The sequence below is a fragment of the Neofelis nebulosa genome, chromosome 9 (assembly GCF_028018385.1).
Source record: "Neofelis nebulosa isolate mNeoNeb1 chromosome 9, mNeoNeb1.pri, whole genome shotgun sequence".
Classification (NCBI taxonomy): Eukaryota; Metazoa; Chordata; class Mammalia; order Carnivora; family Felidae; genus Neofelis; species Neofelis nebulosa.
In genome coordinates, this window is record NC_080790.1 from 88,287,752 (window position 1) to 88,310,441 (window position 22,690).

Consider the following 22,690-nt stretch of genomic DNA (forward strand, 5'->3'; position numbering starts at 1 on the left):
CTTCCCAAAATGACATGGCCACATCAATCAAGAAAAATATTACCTTTGAGGCAAGTAGCTATATGCCCAGCTAAAAATTAAGGATCTATTAACTTAAGAAAGAAAGGAAGAATGGATATAAGCTAGGCAAAAAGCAGTCATTGTCCTATCTTATCACCTCCAAAAAGATTGTAAATGTCGTAGGACAGGGAGGGTGGCTAATTCATCTCTGTATGTCCCTACATTCACTTGATTCAGTATTCATTCACTCAGACTACATTTACCAGGTGCAAAGCCCTATGCAAGGCACTGGGAATTAAAGAGAATAAGGTAAGTAAGCTGATTCTGTTTAACACTCAGCAAATGTAAATTTTACTGAATACATAAATAATCAAGGAAATGAATTGAACTGTGCAGTGAGTGGATGGAACTGACAATCAGTATTGCCTCTAGGCACAACCTGGACACAGGAGATTGTGGACATGATCCAAAATGACGGAGATGTGCAGAAGTGCCAACGGGCCAACACCTTTGACCGGCATCCTTTCATTGAGTGGACTCTACCCCCACCCTTCAACTCAGGTAAGTGCCCAAATAAGGCCTATGATGTTGTAGCTAAGACCCATGACTACTGTGTTAGGTGAGTTTGCATCCGAGAATAGAATTATTTCTACAATCAACCTTCTGGAAAATATTTCAAGGTTACTGGGGAAAAGGTTACAATCAAAGTACTCACTTCAATTGGGAAATAATACTCTTAAATTCTTCTTCTAAAATATATGATTGGGGAGGAGCCAAGATGGCAGAACAGCATGGAAGTTTTATTTTGCACCTCGTGTCCATGAAATACAGCCAGATCAATACTAAACCATTCTGAACACCTAGAAAACTTATTTGAGAATTAACACAACAATCTGCACAACCTGAACCAGAGAACTCAGCAGGTATATGGTGTGGAGAGGTGAACTGGGGAGAGAGAAGCCATGGAGAGCAGGGAGCTCTTTTTGCTTGAGGAGAGAGGACAGAAATGGGGGGAGAGTACAGGAAAGGCACCCCCCCCCAAGCAGCTGGAGAGAAAGTGGAAAAGTGGAAACAGCTGCAGGAACTGAACTAAAAAGGGAGAAAGGAGAAAGGAGAGGGTTTAAATTCCATTGAGACTCTATAAACAGGGGGAGTGCAGAGTCTGAAACTCTGCAGCTCAATACCTGGCAGTGCTTTGGTGGGAAGAGCAAATTCCCAGGAGCAGAGTGAGGTCTGGGGATCATCAGGCCACATGAGGAAAGGTGGTTACCCTGCTGGAAGGACATTTGGAAGAGGCTGTGTGGCCACCTGGTCCCAGCAGACCCTAGAGAACAACCACATTTGCTGCTGCTGGAACAAGGTCATTAAGGGTGAAGCCTGGTGCCAGATGTGTGTTGTGACTTTCCATAATCCCTGAAATGCTGCTGCTACATGATCATGTGAACTTTTTCTGGGGAAGGCTGACACCCAGCCCCAGTCTCTGGGCACTGGCAGCAGCTCGGTCCCACAAACGTTCCTGGGTGCAGCCAGCATCCGGCCATTGCTTGGTGAGACCCTCCTCCAGAGGGTCAAAGCTGCAGTCCCTCAGAAGCAAGGGGTCAGGAAACACAGCCACATCTGAGATAGAACTCAGGAGAGAGGTGCCACATGGCAACCTGATGGCGTGGTCACAGACAGTGTAAAAGCAGGCAGTAGATGGAAGCCAGAGACAAAGGATGGGTGCACAATTGCTGATTGGGGAGAACAGAGTTCTGATACTAGAGATTAGGTAGCTGGGTGGCATCATTTTCACCCCTCCCATGCATGCGTGTACACATCTACAAGTGCCACAACAATCCACCCCAGTAAGCTAAGCAGCACCACCTACTGGAGAATGGAACCATTACACTAAGCCTAGCCCAATTGGGCCAATCTCGCTCTTCAGGAACACCACAACTCTCTCTGCCTGCTTAGTTTATGGACTATAAAGTGCTTCATAGTTTGACATCTAGGAGAAAATGATGTAATTTCAGTCGTATTTCAGTCGTTCACTGGTCCATCTATACAATTTTCTTTTTTTTTCCTTTTTCCTTTCTTTTCTTTTTCTTGTAAACAGAAAGAGAAAAAAATTATATTTTCCAGTTTTATTAAAAATATTTTTCTTTAACTTTTTTCTATATTTTTTTTGCTTTTTTGTAAAATTTCTCAAATTCTATTCCATCATTTCATTTTATTATATTTCATTCTACTCATTTTTTCAAATTTTCAAATGTTTTTCTTTTTTCCCCCCTCTCTTTTCTCTAATCTATCAAGCTTCTTTCAACAACCAGACCAAAACACACCTAGGGCCTAACATCATTTATTTGATTTGTGTGTGTGTGTGTGTGTGTGTGTGTGTGTGTTGTTTTTAATTTTTTAACTAAAAAAAATTTTTACCTTATTAATTCCTTTTCTTCCTTCAAAATGATGAAACAAGGGAATTCACCCCAAAAGAAAGAGCAGGAAGAAATGACAGCCAGAAACTTAATCAACACAGATACAAGCAAGATGTCTGAACCAGAATTTAGAATCACGATAATAAGAATACTAGCTGGGGTCAAAAATAGATTAGAATCCCTTTCTATGGAGATAAAAGAAGTAAAAGCTAGTAAAGATGAAATAAAATGCTATAACTGAGGTGCAATGTCGAATGGATGCCACGGTGGCAAGAATGGGTAAGGCAGAACAGTGAATCAGTGATATAGAGGACAAACATGGAGAATAATGAAGCAGAAAAAAAGAGGGAGACTAAGGCAAAAGGTCACGATTTAAGAATTAGAGAAATCAGTGACTCATTAAAAAGGAAAAACATCAGAATCATAGTCCCAGAAGATGAAGAGACAGAAAAAGGGGTAGAAGGGTTATGTGAGCAAATCATAGCAAACAAAATTTTTCAAAAAAAAAGAAAAACTTTCCTAACCCGGGAAAGACACAGACATCAAAATCCAGGAAGCACAGAGGACTCCCATAAGATTCAAAAAGAATGAAATCCATTTGCAACTAAATGGATGGAACTAGAGGGTATAATGCTAAGCGAAATTAGTCAGAGAAAGATAAATATCATATGACTTCACTAATGTGAGGACTTTAAGATACAAAACAGATAAACATAAGGGAAGGGAAGCAAAAATAATATAAAAACAGGGAGGGGGACAAAACATAAGAGACTCTTAAATGTGGAGAACAAACAGAGGGTTACCAGATGGGAGGGGGATTGGGCTAAATGGGTAAAGGGCATTAAAGAATCTACTCCTGAGATCATTGATGCACTATATGCTAACTAACTTGGATGTAAATTTTTAAAAAGAAATTAAAAAAAAAGAAATTTTGTTAACAGAAAATCTAAAAATAAAATAAAATAAAATAAAATAAAATATGCAATTGGGTAACATCAGACAGCTTACTTCCTACTGGTGATTGGGAATTCAAGAGTGATCATTAATGTATAACACAGAGAAGGCAGGGTGAGGACTCCTAGCATCCAGTGATTAAGAACCATATTCCAGGGCCCCTGGGTGGCTCAGTCGGTTGAGCATCCGACTTCAGCTCAGGTCATGATCTCGTGGTCTGTGAGTTCGAGCCCCGCGTCGGGCTCTGTGCTGACAGCTCAGAGCCTGGAGCCTGTTTCAGATTCTGTGTCTCCCTCTCTCTCTGCCCCTCCCCCCACTCATGCCCTGTCTCTCTCTCTCTGTCAAAAATAAATAAACATTAAAAAAAAAAAAGAACCATATTCCTCTGTGATTGTGCTCCTTTGGCATAGAGGATTATCTTCAAATATATTTCATCTATAACCAGTCAACCACAGAATCCAACAAAATTATATATAGCATCATTATCATTAACAAACAATTACACTTCACACCAAAGATACTAAGAAACAGCACACATACACAGATATCAAATGTAGGATTTAAGAAACAAAACAGACGAACATAGGGAAAGGGAAAAAAAGAAAGGGAAACAAACCATATGAGACTCAACCATAGAGAACAAACTGAGGGTTGATGGAGGTGAGGTGGGTGGGAGATGGGCTAAATGGGTGATGGATATTAAAGAGGGCACTTGCTGTGTTGAGCACTGGGTGTTATATGTAAGTGATGAATCACTAAATTCCACTCCCGAAACCATTATTACTCTCTCTATATGTTAACTAACTAGAATGTAAGTAAAAGTTTGAAAAAAAACCACAAAATTAAACTTAAAAATTAAAAAAAAAAAAAGGAAACAGCACACAGTCACAGACAGCACCCTTGAAGAGCTTGAAATCAGTTAAGAATAAAGGACATGTTTTTATAAAGTAAATAGTGGCAAATACTAGCTTTTGTAATAGATGACAACCCGATGATGAAAAGCCATAGACTTTGGAATCAAATAATCCAGCTTCAAATGTTTATCTGGGTGACATTGAGCAAATTATTAACTCTCAAGGCCAAATTATTTTTTTATTTTTAAAATAATACCTATTGAAAACCCATTATTGATTGGGTCAACTATTCTAGCACCATTAGTTGAAAAAAATATATCTTTTTTTCCCATTGAATAACCTTGGCCTCTTTTCCAAAATCAACTAACCATATATGTATAGGTATATTCTAGATTTTCTATTCTGTTCCTCTCCATTTTGTGTCTATCTCTATGCCAACACTACACCTTCTGCTTGCTGTAGCTTTATAAGCTTTGAAATTAGGTATTATAAATTCAGATTTCTTCTTTTTCAAAGTTGCTTTAGCTATTTTAGGATCTTTGTAAATTCTAGAATCAGGCTGTTAGTTTCTAGGAAAAAAATATCTTCCAATATTTGTTTGGGATTGTATTGAATCTATTGATCTGTTTGGGAAGAAGTATTACCCTAACAAAATCAGGATTTCTGATCTGGGAATGTGGTTCATCTCAATTATTTAGGCTTTGTTTAATTTCCCTTGCTGGTGTCTGGTACCTTCTATCACTTATGTCTGGCACATCTTCAATCAAATTTAACCCTAAAAATGTTTATTTAATGCTATTATAAATGGCATTTTTCTATTTTAATCTTTATTTGTTGCTGGTATACTGAAATATAATTGCTATTTGTATTGGACCTTGTATCCTGCATCCCAGCTTATTGACTCTAGTAACTTTTTTGTATATTCTATTGGGTTTTTTACATGAACCATCATGTGTTCTGTGAATAATGAATATTTTTCTTCTTCCTTTCCAGTCTGGATATCTGTTATTTTCTTGTCCTTGCTTTATTGCATTCCCTGGAACCTCCAGTGCAATGTCAAACAGAAATCATGAAAACAAACATCCTTGTCTTCTTCCTGATCTTAAGGGAAAAGCATCCAGGTCTTACCATCAAGTATGATGCTAGCTAAAGCTTTTTTGTAGATATTCTTTATCAGGGCAAAGAAGCTCCCTTCAATTCTTTATTTTCTCAGAGTCTTTAATCATAAATCACTGTTGAATTTTGTCAGTGTTCTTTGAGCTGGGGATTTAATCCATTCATTTTCAGCCATTCTCTGTTTATGACTATACATTTTTTCTCGATTGCTATTTTAAATATATTTGTTTTTGATATGTAGTGTTTTCTTTACATTTCATTTTACCACATTTTTCAGAATTCCTGTAATTTTACACCAGAGGCACTTAGTAGATGTTTTTAATTTCCAGATGGAAGGGTGGGTTTTTTTGGGGGGAGGGGGCTTTGTATTTAATTACTAGTTTTATTGCACTTGTGATCAAAGAGTGTTGTTTGTAGCATTCCACCTTTTTGAAAATTATTCATTTGTACTATATTATCAATTTTTATGAATATTCTGTGTGCACTTGAGAAAATACATTCTCTATTATCCACATCTAGTATATTCTGTATGTTGCTTAAATCTTATATATGCTTTTTCTTTTTGTCCACTTGACTTGTCATGTACTAAGAATTAAACATCCTATTATTAGTGTATTTCCATTTTTCCTTACATCTATTGTGGTTTCTGTTTTATATAAGTGGTTATTCTGTTATTTGGTACATAAATATTCATGATTTTTCTATTGTATTATTATAATGGAGACTTTAGCATTATAAAGTTCTTTTTTTTTTAAGTTTATTTATTTATGCTGAGACAGAGAGAGAGCACATACAAGTACATGCACAAGGAAGGGCAGAGAGAATTCCAAGGAGGCTCTGCACTGTTAACACAGAGCTTGATGCAGGGCTCAATCCCATGAACCATGAGATCATGACCTAAGCCAAAATTAAGAGTCAGACCCTTAACTGACCAAGCCACCCAGGCACCTCCAGAGTTCCTTTCTTCTCTTATATAATGCTTTTGGGGTTGAATACTACTTTATCTGATAATATCATAATCCTTGCTTTTTTGTAGTTTCCATTTGCATTTTGTATATCTATCTACCCCTTTATTTTTACTCTTTCTTGTGTTTTAGGTGTGTCTTCTATGCTGCATATGATTGGGTTTTCTCTTATGAGCCAATTTGAACCTATTTTTATTCACTTAAGTAATCTCTGTATCCAACATGGGGCTCAAACTCACAACCCCAAGATCAAGAGTCGTGTGCTCTTCCAACTGAGCCAGCCAAGCACCCCTTGAATCATCTATTTATAATAGATGATTTAATCCCACTCACATTTATTGATATGACTGATATGTTTGTTCACAATTATGTCATATATCATATGTCATATGTCAAACTAACATGAGTTTACTCCTTAGTGAGTCACAGATAAAAACCACACCAGGTAGAGCTGTCACACAAAGGAAACTTTGTTTGCAGCAAATAAGGAGATCATGGGGAATAATTTCCAAAGCCATGACTCTCACAACAAGGGTAAATGGGTTCATTTTATTTAGGGTTAGGATAAATATTCAGAAAGGGGAGTTTTGTCATGTATGTTAAGGGGGAGGCATAACGTCATGCATGCGCCTTAAGGAAACATGCCTATACATACATTGCATGTTATGTTACTGAGGCCTGTGCTCCTCCTTGGGTGGAGATTTTAATATTATAATGAAGTAAAGGTAACTGTTGGTCACTCCACAGGTCACTCCATGGTCCATCTGCACAGATGTGAGTTGAGTGTTGAGCTCAAACTGGTCTGGGAGGTCTGGGCCAGTTGGAGCTCATCATCAGGGCAGTCATTATTGCTTGAGGGATAGTTTTGGTTTCCATCACAGGATTCCATGACCATTGGGTCTTTTGCCCGAGTTAAGAGATAAGCTGAAAAGAAGAGCTTGACGGAAAATGTGAGACAAATGTTGGTGGTTACAAGCAGGTGGGTAAGATCAGGTCTTGGTGTCTAGCTAGTGACAATATTGTCATGTGCAATAAGAAATATTTAGTTTCTTTCCCTATTTGTTATATCCTTTTTGTTTTCTTTTTTTTTTTAATGTGTGGGAGTTTTTATTTTTTTAAGTTTTTTATTTTAATTCCAATTATAGTAAACATACAGTGTTATATTAGTTCAGGTATACAATACAGTGATTCAACAATTCTATATGTTACTCTGTGCTCATCACAATAAGTGTATTTATAATCTCTTTCACCTATTTGACCCATCTCCTCATCTAGTTCCCCTCTGGTAACCATCCGTCTGTTCTCCATAGTTAAGAGTCTTTTCTTGATTTGTCTCTCTCTTTTTTTTTTTTTTAATTTTTCTTCTGTGCATCTGTTTTGTTTCCTAAATTCCACATATGAGTGAAATTATATGGTATTTGTCTTTCTCTGGCTGACTTATTTCACTTAGCATAATACACTCTAGCTCCATCCATGTCATTACCTCATTGCAAATGGCAAGAATTCATTATTTTCTATGGCTCAGTAATATTGCATCTTCTTTATCCATTCATCTATTGATGGACACTTGGCTTCTTCCATATTTTGGCTATTGTAAATAATGATGTAATAAATATAGGGGTCCATATATCCTTTCGAATTAATGTTTTTATATTCTTTGGGTAAATGCCCAGTACTGTGATTACTATATTGTAGAGTAGCTCTGTTTTTAATTTTTTGAGGAAGCTCTATAGTGTTTTCCACAGTGATTGCACCAGTTTGTATTCCCACCAACAGTGCAAAAGGGTTCCTTTTTCTCCACATCCTCACCAACACTTGTTATTTCTTGTGTTTTTTATTTTAGCTATTCTGACAGGTGTGAGGTGATATCTCATATTTTTTTAAACTATATACATATATTTTTTAAGTTTATTTTTGAGAGAGAGAGAGAAAGAGACAGGGAGAGCATGAAAAGGGGGCAGAGAGAGATTGGGAGACACAGAATACAAAGCAGGCTCCAGGCTCTGAGCTATGAAGGTTTCAAGCCCATGAACTGCAAGATCATGACCTGAGCCAAAGTCCAACACTCAATCGACTGAACCGCTCAGGCACCCATTATTGTAGTTTTCATTTGCATTTCCCTGACGATGAGTGATGTTGAACATCTTTTCATGTGTCTGTTGGTCATCTGTAAGTCTTCCTGGAGAAATGTCTATTCATGTCTTCTGCCCAGTTTAGTGGCAAAACTTCCCACTTTAGTGGCAAGTGCCCTTGGTTTTTGTGGCATTGAATTATATATGTTCTTTATATATTTTAGATACTAACCCTTTATCAGATATATAATTTGCAAATATCTTCTCCCATTAAGTAAGGTGTCTTTTTAGTTTTGCTAATTGTTTCCCTTTCTGAGCAGAAGATTTTTATTTTGATGTGGTTCCAATAGTTTATTTTTGCTTTTATTTCCTTTGTTTCAGGAGTAATGTCTACAAAAATGTTGCTATGGCCAATGTCAGAGAAATTACTGCCTGTGCTCTCTTCTAGGATGTTTATGGTTTCAGGTCTCACATTTAGGTCTTTCATCCATTTTTTAACTTTTATTTATTTTTGAGAAAGAGAACACAAACAGGGGAGGAACAGAGAGAGAGGAGGACAGAGGATCTGAAGGAGCTGACAGCAGCGAGCCTGATGTGGAGCTCAAACTCACAAACTGCAAGATCATAACCTAAGCTGAAGTCAAATGCTCAACTGACTGAGTCACCCAAGTGCCTTTTTCATCCAGTTTGAAGTGTATTTGTGTATGGTGTAAGAAAGTGATCCAGCTTCATTCTTCTGCATGTAGCTGTCCAAATTTCCCAACACTACTTGTTGAAGAATGAGTCTTTTTCCCATTGGATATTCTTTCCTGCTTGTTGAAGATTAACTGATCGCATAATTTTGGGTTTGTTTCTGGGCTTTCTATCCTGGTCTATTGCTCTATGTGTCTATGTTTGTGTCAGTACCATAGTGTTTTGATTGCTACAACTTTGTAGTATAACTTGAAGTCCAGAATTGTGATACCTCCAGCTTTGTTTTTCTTCTTCAAGATAGTTCTATTTGGGGTCTTTTGTGGTTTTATACAAATTTTAGGATTATTTGTTGAGAATAAGTGCTGTTGGTATTTTGATAGGGATTGCATTAAATGTGTAGATTACTTTGGGTAGTATGAACATTTTAACAATATTTGTTCTTCCAATCCATGAGCATGGAATGTCTTTCCATTTTTTGTGTGTCATCTTCAATTTATGTCATCAATGTTTTATAGTTTTCAGAGTACAGATCTTTCACTTCCTTGGATAACTGTATTCCTAGGTATATTATTATTTTTGATGTAATTATAAATGGGGTCACTTTCTCAATTCCTCTTTCTGGTGCTTAGTTATTATTGTATACAAATGCAATAGATTTCTGTACATTAATTTTGTATCCTGTGACTCTGATGAATTTATTTATCAGTTCTAATAGTTTCTTGGTGGAGTTTTTAGGGGTTTTTTTATATATAGTATCATGTCATCTGCAAATAGTTAAAGGTTTACTTCTTCCTTACCAATTTGGATGGCTTTGTGTGGGAGTTTTTCATTTTTTTTTCTTTAGGAAATTCTTAAGTTTTTTCTAGCAATTGGTTGCTTATGTATTATTATCACCTTTTATAAGTACTTAATCCTCTTTTTTCTTACTTAAGCTTTTACTACCTGATCTGCCAGTTTCAAAGGAATTTTTTATTCCCCCTGTTACTTATACAACCACCAGTAATCCTACTTTAAATTTTAAGTTGCATTCTTTCTACTTTATTAGAGCCTATAAGGTTTACATATTGTTCTTCTACCTATCCCTTCATCCCTTTTAAGTTTTAGTTCTAGTATTAAATAATGTGAAATTCTCACTATCAATCCTTGTACTAATGTTTTCCTTTTGGTTAAATCAAACTTACCCTAGTGAATTGTTCAGGAAAATACATATATGTTGTATTCTGTGTGTGTTCTTGAATGTTTTAAACTGTTTTCTATAGTGTTGATACTTGAAGCACAGCTTGCCTGGATATATCTTTCATTCACACTTTCTTTCCTTAAGTTTCTTGAAAATGTTCTACTGTTTACTTGCTTTGTATGCTGTTTTTGATAGTCTGATGCCAGTTTAATTCTCTTGACTTTATGAATCATTTCATCTTTTACCTGGAGTAAGAATTGTTTTCTTTATCTTAAAATATAATAATTTTAGTTTGGTATGTTTCAGAGTTGATCAATAATAATCAACTTTTTATGATATGCATGGTTAAGAAAGTGTTGCAGAGAAGTGTTATATTTTGGCTAGCATGGTTAAGAATACATTGGGGGGCGCCTGGGTGGCTCAGTTGGTTAGGCATCTGACTTCGGCCCAGGTCATGATCTCACAGTTTGTGAGTTCGAGCCCCGCGTCGGGCTCTGTGCTGACAGCTCGGAGCCTGGAGCCTGCTTCAGATTCTGTGTCTCCCTCTCTCTCGGCCCCTCCCCCGCTCATGCTCACACTCTCTCTGTCAAAAATAAATAAACTTAAAAAAAATTTGTTTAGGGGCGCCTGGGTGGCTCGGTTGGTTGAGCGTCCGACTTCGGCTCAGGTCATGATCTCACGGTCCGTGGGTTCGTGCCCCGCGTTGGGCTTTGTGCTGACAGCTCAGAGCCTGGAGCCTGTTTCGGATTCTGTGTCTCCCTCTCTCTCTGCCCCTCCCCTGTTCATGCTCTGTCTCTCTCTCTCCAAAATAAATAAACGTTAAAAAAAATTAAAAAAAAAAAATTTGTTTAAAAAAAAAAAAAAGAATACATTGTTTGGCTTGCCACAAAGGTAAAATGATGTCTACCACCACCAGGCAGTCAACAGAGGTTTTGCAATTGTTTTGATGGAGGCAAGTTTCTCCAGAGAAGCAGATAGCTCTTTCAGAAAAGTAGAATCAATGAGGTCTTCAGGTTCCATCAAGTGGAGGCATTTTTACAAATGGAGGCCTCTGTGCTGACAGTTACCACAGTCATTTCCTTCCTGGGGCAGAGGTGATCTCAGGGTGGGAATCCCAAGGTCAAGTAAGGTTGAAGTACATTGTCTCTCATCTTTCCCTTGGGTTGTGGCGTTGCTGTTTGTAAGGCAATCACAACTCTAATGGCAGCAAGAGCTCTTGGCTGGGGCAGTGTTATCTGAGGCATTGCTGTGCTTGGGGATGGTGAGGCCAGGAGAGGGTGGTTTCCCAGGTGAAGATCCATGAAGGGTAGAAGTGGCTGCTGGTGTTAAATACCAAGTACATGTCCTAGAGGCCTGGCTCGGGGTGGGACTACAAGTGTGGACTCTACTACTAGATGGGCAGACCTCATTGGGCTCCATTAGATCATCAGGGTGCACTTTGCAAAGGAGCATGCAATATCCATGACTGAACTTTGTGGAGACCACATCCATAATGCATATAGATTCTGGATACATTGATAGGCTCACAGTAGGGATATTTTGTGAATGGCAGATGTACAATCCAGAGATAACCCCATGAAAACTATGATAGGGTGGTTAGAGCACAAACCTGCCAGCCAAGATGGGTCTGATTTGGTTATGACAGTAGGGCCATTTGGCCTGGGGTAAATATAATTTGAGGCATGGTGTAAGGATGGAATGACTCTTTTAAGCATCACTTCCATTGGCACCATTTAATATAGAAGAGATGAACTCTGGGTCAGAATTTGTGCCTGCTGAATTGACCCCTGCTACATAGAGCCTGCAACACTTGGTGCTCAGCCATCGTTCAGTACAGTTGTATACCTGGCTAATTTTGTTCCAGCTCATCTCCTGAGATAGAGTTAGGCTGGAGGGATCTACCAACAACCCTATTATCCAAGGTAGCCACAGTAAAAGAGAGCATTTGCATTTGACTAGCTTGTGGGGTGTCCTTCAGGGAAAGCAATCTGGATAGCAACAAAAGGAGGAGCATGTTTGCTTAGGAGCAAGAGGTCATTTACCTCTTCATCTAAGGTGGGGTAGAGACCTGGCCTGCATCCACTGAGACCCACCATTGGATTCTATGGTTCTTTTGGGGCTTCATTTCTTAATGTGACTGGCATCCACTGGGCAGAATACCTTTTTCTTCTCTCTGAGATCCACAATCCCACTAGTTGACCCTGAAGCCATAATTTCAATCTCCCACAAAACTTTCTATGAATTTGCTTTAATTAACCTGCCTTAAAACCAGAATATTGAGCAAAGCCAGTGTTCTTAGCTTTGTGGCTAATACTGGACCATCATCCATGCCAAAGAAATTGGTATGATCATGATCTCTAAGCAATTTGGTAGGGTTTGTTCCATTGAGCTCTCTATTAGAAGAGGGTCATATTGTACAATCCACCCCTGATGAGGTTGCCAGCATATGGACGACAGTGAGACAATGGAAAGATCACAATGGTGAGGGAAGCATTCATCCAGTGAACAGAAGTGAATGACATCCTCCTTGATGTCAGAGGAGTCAGGGTTCCCTGTCAGTACCAGAAGGGGGTTTTTGGAGAAGATGTATTTGGTGTGGGGGTAGGAAGAGCTGAGAGCCAGGAATCAAGCAGTATTAGAGCCACGGGGAAAATTTCTGTCCACTTGGGGCCTCCCTTTTGTTTAAAATCTGAGAAGCATGTCTCTGAAGGCCATTGTTCCTCTCCATACGTCCACCTGCTTGGAGTCAGTGAGCTAGGCAGAAATTGCACAAGATTTCATGTTCCAGAGCCCATTATTGAACTGCTTGGGAGGTGGAAGGCTATCTTGATCTGAATCTGTAATGTCTGGTGGGTGTAAGGGGACAAGCACATATCTGGTTAAGGAGGATATTGAGCAATAGGAAGCAGTGTTTCTGGAGAGAACAGCCTGTAGGCATCCTGAGAAGGTATTGATGATGGTGTTCACATACCCACTAGCTCCAGCAGAAGGCAGCAGCAGTCTGATACAACAAATTTGCCATCACAAGTTGTCACACTGACCTGATAATCTTCCAGAGTTTTGTTTGGGGACAAAGAAGCAATCAATTATCTACCACCAGTTTGGATAGAGCAAGGGTGAAAAGGATTCCACGCCTGTTTCCCCAATCAGTGAGTGTTGTTGCTCCCCTGTGGCCTGAAATAGGGGTCTGCTCTTCTGGTGGGCATGGCATCTCTGGAGGAATAGTTATATGGAGGTTATGTCTGGAATGTTATTGGAATGTTGGAACAAGGAGTCTGCAATGTTATTAGAATGTGCTTCTGGTGTTTGTTGGCATTTGTATGCAGACATGAGTGACTATAATTGACATATGTGAATTGGCTGTCCCTCTCCAAATGGAGACACCCAGAGACATTGAATTATCCTTTTGCCATTATCCAGACCAGACTGAGAGCCCACTGGCTAAGAGCTCAGGAGTCAGTAAAAATATATGCCCTTGGGAATCTCACTTTGTGGTCTGTTGTGGAACCAAGCACACTGCCACCAACCCTGCCATCTGGGCCAAGCCAGGAGCGGCCTTCTTGACTAGGGATGACCACTGCAGTCTGCTGGTGGGCAGCATTGTGTATGATGGCAACACTGCTGTATGTGAAGAACACTCACTCCCTTTCCATGCCAGACAACTGGTCCCAGGGAGCTTCTCAAAATGCTATAGGGGCCAACATTGGGGTTGCCACCAGTTGCCTTCATTAATAGTAGGCAAGAGCTGAGCTTTGAGGAGCCACACCCTCCTGTAATCTGGAAAGGCCCTTGACATCAGATTGAGCTTTTTTAAAGGTACCATTTTCACTTTAACAATGAGGTCTCAGGACCATGCTGAACCTTTGCTGGGTTGAATTGCTAACCCAATGAAGGATGGGGACTTTTTGCAAATCAGGGTGGGCTATGAATGCCTTTTTTCCCAAAAGGGCCCAGTGGACTTCCAAAATTTCATGCTCAAGTGGCATGTGCTAAGCTGCTGTCTGGGGCAGATCTTTGATCCAGGGCCCATGGACAGTCAGATAAAGCCATGCTTAGTCCCAAGACTCCACAAGGCCTAATCAAATATCTCCACTGATTCAACTCAAAAGCCTGAGCCCAGAGAGACTAAGGACAGGACCTGCTGTATGGCTTGCTGGGCCAGATGCAAGACAGTTTGGTGAGGTTCTCCCAAATGGAAAGAAGCTGGATTGCATCTAACAACACAAATAGGTTTTAGTAAAATGGTAAATGTAGAATGTGTTGCCCCCCAAAAATGAAGACACCTGATATGTGTTTTGCCTGCTATAATGTAACAGGAGGCTTAATTATAAGGAGTTAATGTTTTATAGTGAGAGAAACTTCACAGTCCACAGCTGCCACATTATGTCTAGAAACTTGAAAGAAGTGGCTGGTCCTTGGATCTTATGCAAGGTAATGGCCCATCCTCTCTGCTATAAATACATTACTAAGTGTAAGTCTCCTGGATGGCAACCTCAAAAGGTTCCAAGGGAGAATGTCACTTATATAATATCAAAGGCTACAGTGGGTTAATTGGAGTGAATTTAAATCTTGTCTGCATTGGTTATATGCAAAAGCAGGGTGCTTAAATGTTTAAATAACCCATGGGCACCCAAGTAAAGGTTCAAAATGCCCTTGAAACGGAAAGCAAATTGAAGTTGTGAGTCTTCCATTATCAGGATCAAGTGAAACACGTTGGCTAGATCTAGGACATCAAAGTAAGGACCGCATGCTTTTTGGATGTCATCTACCATGTCTATAATACTGGGAATGGGAAACTTAATGACAGAAACCTGTGCATTTAAGTTTTGATAGTCAATCATGTTTTTTTAAGTATTTCTTTTTTTTAAGTTTATTAATTTTGAGAGAGAAGGGGAGAGGTGAACGGGGGTCGGGGGGACAGAGATAGAGGGAGAAAGAGATTCCCAAGCGGGCTCCACACAGCACAGAGCCCAACATGGGGATCAGTCTTACAAACTATGAGATAATGACATGAGCTGAAACCAAGAGTCAGACACTTAACTGATTGAGCCACCAGGCACCCCCCCCCTCCAATAATAGTCAATAGTTAATCTCCATTAACTGGTAGCCAGTTTTCACACTGACCAGGCCAGGCTATTAAAGTGTGAGATGGGGGGCCTACTGACCCCAATTCAAGTATATCTCTAAGGACAGACCTTAAGTCCTGTGTACTCAGTCAATAATGTGGTGTATTTAGTTTTTTTCCTGGAGGAGGAAATTGGGCAGGTTATTGTCTGGCACCTTTTATGAGAAATCCAGGAATTTGGGTTTATTCTACTAGGCATGTCATGAAGTAAGTGCATGCAAACCTATAATAGGGAAAAAGAGAGCCAGGGAGGCCACCACCACTGGCAACTGGTTTGGAAAGCCATAGCCAGCATTCCTTGTACTCCCTTTGTGGTTTTATTGGCTCTGACATGTAGGCTGTAGGAGATTATTTGAGAAATTTAGAAGGATTACCTGGGATTTCTATGACTTGGGCTATGGTGTTTGACAAAGAAAAGAATGTCAGGTTACTGCCTTAGTCCCTGTGGACTACTGAGTCATGAATAGGCAATTATCCCCAGGAGGTGACAAGTTCCATGAGCCATTCAGTTCTAGGGTAATGCTCTGGGGGTTTGTCAGGCCCACAGGTCAGTGATGTTCTTTGGGGCAGAGGGAGCTTTGAGACCCCCTAAAGTCATCTGGGCCATTGAGATTGGGATCTTTTTCAAAATGAACATGAGTTTTTGAGAGGAGCTTGCACCATAACTGTCCAGATATGAGATCTGGACCCCCAGCTGGCAGAGTATCTCCCTCATGAAGGAAGAACTGTCAAGTCTATTCCCAGCATGGCCTCCAGAATATTATGGGAGGTCCTCTTAAAATGAAGTTTGGTCCTGTCATTTGGTGGAGGCTCCCTGCAAGAAGAATTCTTTGGATTCATAATCAATTGGGACTTCCTCAGACTGGAGATGAAATCCAGGTCATCTGGATAGGTTGCTATATTCAAAGGAGTGATATACCCAGAGGACCATATCAATCATACAGGAAAGGAGTTGGGCCTCATTGAATATCTTCCACTGGATTTGAATCTTTGCAGTAATAACTATGATAAAAGGGTAAACTTCACAACAAACCTTGAAAATCCAAGTAACCAGAGAGTTGGATTTGCCCTCTATACCTTTGGGGCTTGTGCCTTTGGGTTTGGATTCTCCCTTGTTATTAGAAATCCCAGTTAGGACATGGAGACAATCTGTGGCTGCAGTTTTTGCTTTAATTCTGGTTGAATTAGTCCTGGGGTAGTCTCTTATGGGTTGGGGGTTGGGTCATCTGTGTCTGTCCAGAATTTGGACTTTTAAGAAGTTATCCATTTGGGGCTTCTTGTAAATACTGACTAGTTGACTCATGTCTGTGAGTTGAGTAATAGTAGCTCAGAGTCCGTATTAAACACTCTCAACAGCCAGTCAGCCCCTTTTCCTTCCTCCTGCTCTACAGTCCTTTCAGATATTTTTAATCTTGAGGTGTGTAAAGCTTCAAATTTCAGTTTCTAATTCTCTATTACCCACCACTTATTTGACTTTCTGAATCCTCACTGGAAAAATCTGTGGTAGACGTCCCCAGTGGCCAATACCTGCTGCTTCCCTCTCCAGGGTGTCCCAATTGACTTCACTGGGTTTAGTGTCAGTCTCCATCAGACCAGCAGTGACAGACTCATTAGGGCTGGCCCCAGGTCCCTAGAGTATAGAACCAGTCCCTTGGTCTGTTGGTACACCACAACACTGAGCAGTGCCCACAGCACCTCTATGAGTGTTTTCCATTTAGTACAGAGCTTGCTAATTTCCTCAGACAGTTTTAGTTGATGCAGGCACCAGGTGCTCAGGTCATTTGTACTTGGCTATTAGATTTTGTGCCCCTATACACCAGGAGTGGGACCCCTGATACCGCATAGGGTCAGGGGACAAACTGCCACAGCAACAAGGTATGCAGTGACAGAGGGACTGTGGGACCCAGCCACTCTTGCCTTTTTGAGGGGCCATTACCTCCCCAGTGAGGACATCCCTATCATCCAAGTTATAACTTAGAGTCCTAGTACATCCCATAAGCACCGCCAATCAGAGACAGGGAGTGTCCCTCTCCTCTTAGGGGCACTGCACATTTATCTGGCCCTATGTGTGAGCCGGGTGTGCAACTCACATATTCTCTTCTGTTAACTAAGGGCAACAGGATATTGCTAAAATCTTAGCCAGTTGCCCCTAACAGTCAGCATCTGGGTCTGTACTACAAGCTGAGAAACATGCTCAAAGTCTAACAGCCACTGAGGGTAACCCTTGGGCATTAATAAGTGGGAAATACATCCATGGCCCCTCAAACCAGCTCTGATTAGCAATACTCTCAAGGTTTGGGAGAATTATCATTGCTTTTTTTGTAACTTGCACTTTTGGGATGGAAACTTGGGGCAGCTCTCTGAAAAGGCAGTATGCAGTAGGGCAAAGCAGTGCAACCAAACTCCAGTAGGCAGTGGATTCCTCCCCTATGGAATTATGCACATGATAAAGCCCATCAGTAAACCATTGAAACTAAAATGCATTTCTTATTATCAAAAGCAAGCTGATTTAGTCCATCCTACTTGTGAACCTAATTGTGACTTTGTTAAATTAACATTTGGTGGTCTGGTGAGCCTCAGTTCAAGGAAAGACCATAAGGAATCAAAATAGCACTGTCCACTACTCCTTGGTCCTGGAGGAAGTGCAGGGCATGCCCTGAGTGACCAAATGGGAGGTCAAGGCAGGATGCTGGTAGAGAGATGGGACCTGGGGCACATGCCCTTATTAAGGTCCATAAGTGGAAAGCTTTGGGGCTTCTGGGCTAAGTCCAGAACAGTCAATCCAAACCAAAAGGAGCAGGGTTTTGGTAGGCTCTACAGGGGTCTTATCTAAAGGGGTGCTCCCAGGGAAGGCCTTGGGAGGTAACAGACACTGTTGATCTCAGGGCCATTGGGTAGTCTCTGCAGACTGTTATGCAGCTGGGGCGTGAACTGGCATGCTCAAGGCCCCTGTAGGCTGCTTGGCCACCCAGAATGGATTACGAGACATTATGGAATAGTTTAGCTAAAATCTCAACAAATTCAAGTCTTCTTTTCAAGAAAGTTTGTTCATATTATAAGTTTAAATATTAGTTCTATTCCACCATTTTCATTTTCTTTTCAGGAACTGCAGTTTATACCAACGTTAGAGCTGCCAGGCTTGTCTTCCAAATCAGACACTTTCTCTCTGACCCTTTTTACTTGTTTATTTACCTCATTGTCCATCTCTTGGTTACCTTCTTGCTTTTCTTCAACATCCTTTTTTAAATTTCCTTTCAAACCTATCCTTCATTGTCAACCTTATGATTTAATCTTCCCTTCTTATCTTATTGTGCTTTTTCTTTTCTCAGTTCCATAAAATCTTTTCCCATTTATCCCCTTTTCTTTTTTATATATTTTCTTTTCTTTTCTTTTCTTTTATTTATTTTTATAAATAAATTTTGTCTATTTCATTTCCTAATTTTTATATTTCTGAGTTGTTTGTTCCTTTTCCCAAACGTTTGTTTTGGATATTTAATCAAGATTGGAGTATTGTATCACAATTTTGTTTAGGATTGTAGTTGGTTTTGAGGGGAGAATTTTCATCAGGTTAAAGGCTTTGATTTGCCTTTTCTGGTTTTCATAGCAGTTTTGTATTCATGGGATCTGCTTTTTTATGTTTGTATTCATTTTATTGTCATAATTTCTAGTTTGAAAGCACCCTCTTCTGTCCATTCTGCTCTCTACTGTGCAGTTTTGTTCATGGACAACATTGGTGGTTGGTGGGGAGGAAGAATTGGCATGCTGTTTCTTTCATTTCTGCAGGATCTTTATTTTTCTTTCTTTTACTTCCTTATTTCCCATCACTGCCAGGTCTCCAGGGGGTGCCTCCTCCTTCTGATTCTCCACTAGAAGCTGTGCTTCTCCAACCAAGTCTGCCTCTCTGCCTCAGTGACAAGCCCCCTCCCTGAGACTGGTACTCTTTGTGGCCATATCCCAGCCTATATTTGGTATTTTAACACTCAGGATTGGACATTCTGTTTCCAAGGAGGATTTGGTTGTGATTTATCTAATTGTTCCTTGCCTCTCTGGTGCTTTTCACAAAGTCTCTTGAGCCCCACCTCCCCCCGCTCCATTGGCTTTCCACACCAAAGACTAACTGATTTCCAGCCCTGGCTGTCATAGTTACTAACTTGGAGAAATTACTGAAATTACTTGACTACTGTAAGGCTCAATTTTTCATCTGAAAATACATCCTAGCACAGAGACCAGTGTGGTGTTTAGATAGTGGCTGTTGCAGTTCTTGGCCTGGAAAGTAAAGGTTGGAAGAAAGATCAATGGAACTGCTTGTGTTGTAGAGCTGGCCAGTAATTCACCTACATCAAGAGGGACACCAGCTCTTCTCCAGCTGCTTTAATCTACTCTCTATTGCAGTAATAGAAAACTCCAAAGGATAAAATATCCAAGTGCTTGTTGGGGTCATAGTTATCACCATCCTCAGACCTCCCAAAGCATCTTCATCTTCCCACACAAGTACAACCAATCCATCAAATAAGAAGAGTAATGTTGCCTCCCTTGGTGGTTTCCAGTATCTCATCAGTGATTTCCTCTACCTGAATGGATGGTAGAGGTGTCACCAGGAGGGAAGCATTTAGACATGTAAAACCATAATTTTAGGCAAAGACAACTATTTGGTAAATCTCATTCTAGATATTTAACAAAACAATAATATTGAATTCAGGGGGCTGATGATGAAAAATGTTCAAGGAAATGGTGTGGCCTTCTTTCCCAGGTCTAGATCTGGCCGAAAAAATGCCTTCTCCTAGAACTATGAAGACTCACCTTCCTGTTCAGTTGCTGCCACCTTCCTTCTGGAAAGAAAATTCAAAGGTAGGAAAATCCAACTCTTCAAGCCCAGTTTTGTTCATATGGACAAACACTATCTCTATCTAAGTGGAAACAATCAAAGATGTTGAAAGATAAATAACCAATGAAGGTATACAGCAGATGGTGTCCTTACCTCCACATTCCCACATACTCCACCCTGAATCCAACTTTCTTTCAAAATATTATTTCTGGGTATATACTAGGAAGTTTTCATACAAAATCATTCTGATTAGCTGCCAGTGAAGCCACATCCAAAGACAACAAGTTGTGAAACAAAGCACATATTTCCTGAAGAAGGCTTTTATCTTAGTTTGAATCATCTAAGAAGCAAAAGCCAAGGCATAAAAGTGATTTATTTAGGGAAAACTTGTGAAAGGAAAGGTAGAGCAATACAAAGAAGGATGAACAACCATAAGATCATGATACTACATTGACAACCCTTACAGAATATCTTGTGGAGCAAGCTCCCAGGAACTGTTATAACACTATGTCCTCCGTTTTCAAAAATTTTCATTTATTTTGACCTTCCAAATTCAGGATCAATGTGTAATGTACAGCAAAATGCTAGTGTTGCTTTTTGATATATGCTTCATCAGTGAGTCTTAAAGTCAATGAAATATGGAATATAAGCAAAATACGGACTTATAAATTTGCAGTGAAAAGTGTAACCATCCAGCAGAATCAAAATGTTTGTATCAACTAGACCAGAACATCATCTCCTTGCAGGCAAGCTACTTTAGAAACCCAGTCTGAACCCTTACCAAGAAAACCATAAGGGTCAAGTCTGTTTAGTCAAGACAATTTCCCCTATGTGTGGTGCTCAGATACACAGGGCAAGTGGTTGCTTTTGACTCTTTTTTTTTTTTCTGGGCTTCCATGAGTCACCAGCTCTTCATCTTGCCCATCTCCCATCTCCAAACAAGGTACAATACAATTGAATAAGATTCCACATTCCAATATGCTATCCCATTCATTACCTGCTTCTCTGAGATTACACCCAGGTCATTTTGATTTGTGAAAACTTCCTGCTTTGTTCCCACAGGTAGATAACTCATGTGACTCTTGATGCTCAACAAGCAATATTATTTCCAAATGGTATTATAGATTCAATGTGAGAAGACACAATAGCATTTTGTTAGTCATCATACTAGCACCTTCTTTTTATAAAAATCAGGCCTTCTAAAAATGTAAAAATCTCAATGATGGCACCTCCTTTTATTTGTTTAGAATTGTGGATTACTTGAGCAGGAAGTGACATTAGAGAGTTTAGGCCAAGATTTTCATTTTATGATGCAGTGGTAAGCTAAATAGCCATCCCCTAAAGATATCCATGTCCTAATCAACAGAACCTGTGAATGCTACCTTATATGGTAAAATGAGATTTGCAGATTTGATTAAGTTGGGGATCTTGAGATGAGAAGATTATCCTAGATTAATAGGTGGGCCCTAAATATCGTCAAAAGGATTCTTAGAAGAGGGAGACAAGAAGATCAAAGTAAAAAGTAGGAGATGTGAAAAGTGAAGCCAGGGATTGGGTCAAGAGCCAAGGAATGCAAGTGGCCTTTGAGGGCTAGCAACAGCAAGTGAAGGGATTCTCCCTTACTGCCACCAAAGGGACCAGCCCTGCCAACAGCTTGACCTGAGCCCAGTGAAATCTAGCCTCTAGAACCATAAGAGAATAAATCTCTTATTGTTTAAGCCAGTACATTTGTTACAGCAGCCATGAGGGATTCACACAGATAAGTCAGCAGGCTCTCAGAAAATGTCCTGGACATTAGGTCATATCCAGTCATCAGACTCCTGCCACAAGCACACTGGATATGTTCCCCATCTAGCACAGACTGCCCCTTCACAATTACTCAAGTTTACAAAAAGGCAGTAACCAACACCAGCATTAAGAAATGTATTTACATTATAAGATGGTGCAGCTGTGTCACACTTTTTGGTTCCCTACATGCTTTCACAAATATCAGAGAAAAATCAAGCAGTAGGAAAAGAGGCAGAGAAACATGTTGGGTCTGTGCTCCTCTAAGACAGCAGTGGGGGAAAGGCAGCTGGGAAAGCAAGACCTGGGGAGATTGGCTGAGAGAGAAATACCACTGGGTGAATGGTTGTGTTGGACACAGAAATTCTGTTCAGTAAGTGAGACATGGGAAAATGCTTGTGACACCATTAATGTGCTCCTCCTCTCCGGCTCTGCTGAGAATGCACACAGCAGCACAGGTGGGCATTAGAGCCTGGACAGTGAGTGGGAAAAAGGGAACCACAGGACACAAAGCAAAGAGGTGAGATCTCCCCGGACAGACCACACCCCTGCTTTTCCAATGAAAAGAATCATCACAAGCAGCTCCAAAGGGAGACTTAGCACTGTCGTCAAAGGTCCTGCAATCTTATCACAAATGAAAAGTAGGAGTGATAACATTAATCTATAAAGCTGCAGTTCATGCGCAGATGAGACCAAATGGCTGACTGCAT

General features: G+C 40.1%; 1 protein-coding gene across 1 annotated transcript in view; it reads left to right on the forward strand.

Annotated features, from left to right (window-relative positions):
• The window catches only part of LOC131485291 (sulfotransferase 1C1-like), a 50,689-nt gene that overhangs the window by 23,317 nt on the left and 4,682 nt on the right, over positions 1 to 22,690 (forward strand). The window contains exons 3-4 of the mRNA XM_058684600.1: positions 433 to 561; positions 20,121 to 20,218. Of these exons, the coding sequence (XP_058540583.1) occupies positions 433 to 561; positions 20,121 to 20,218 (227 nt within the window). The remainder of the gene's footprint in view (positions 1 to 432; positions 562 to 20,120; positions 20,219 to 22,690) is intronic.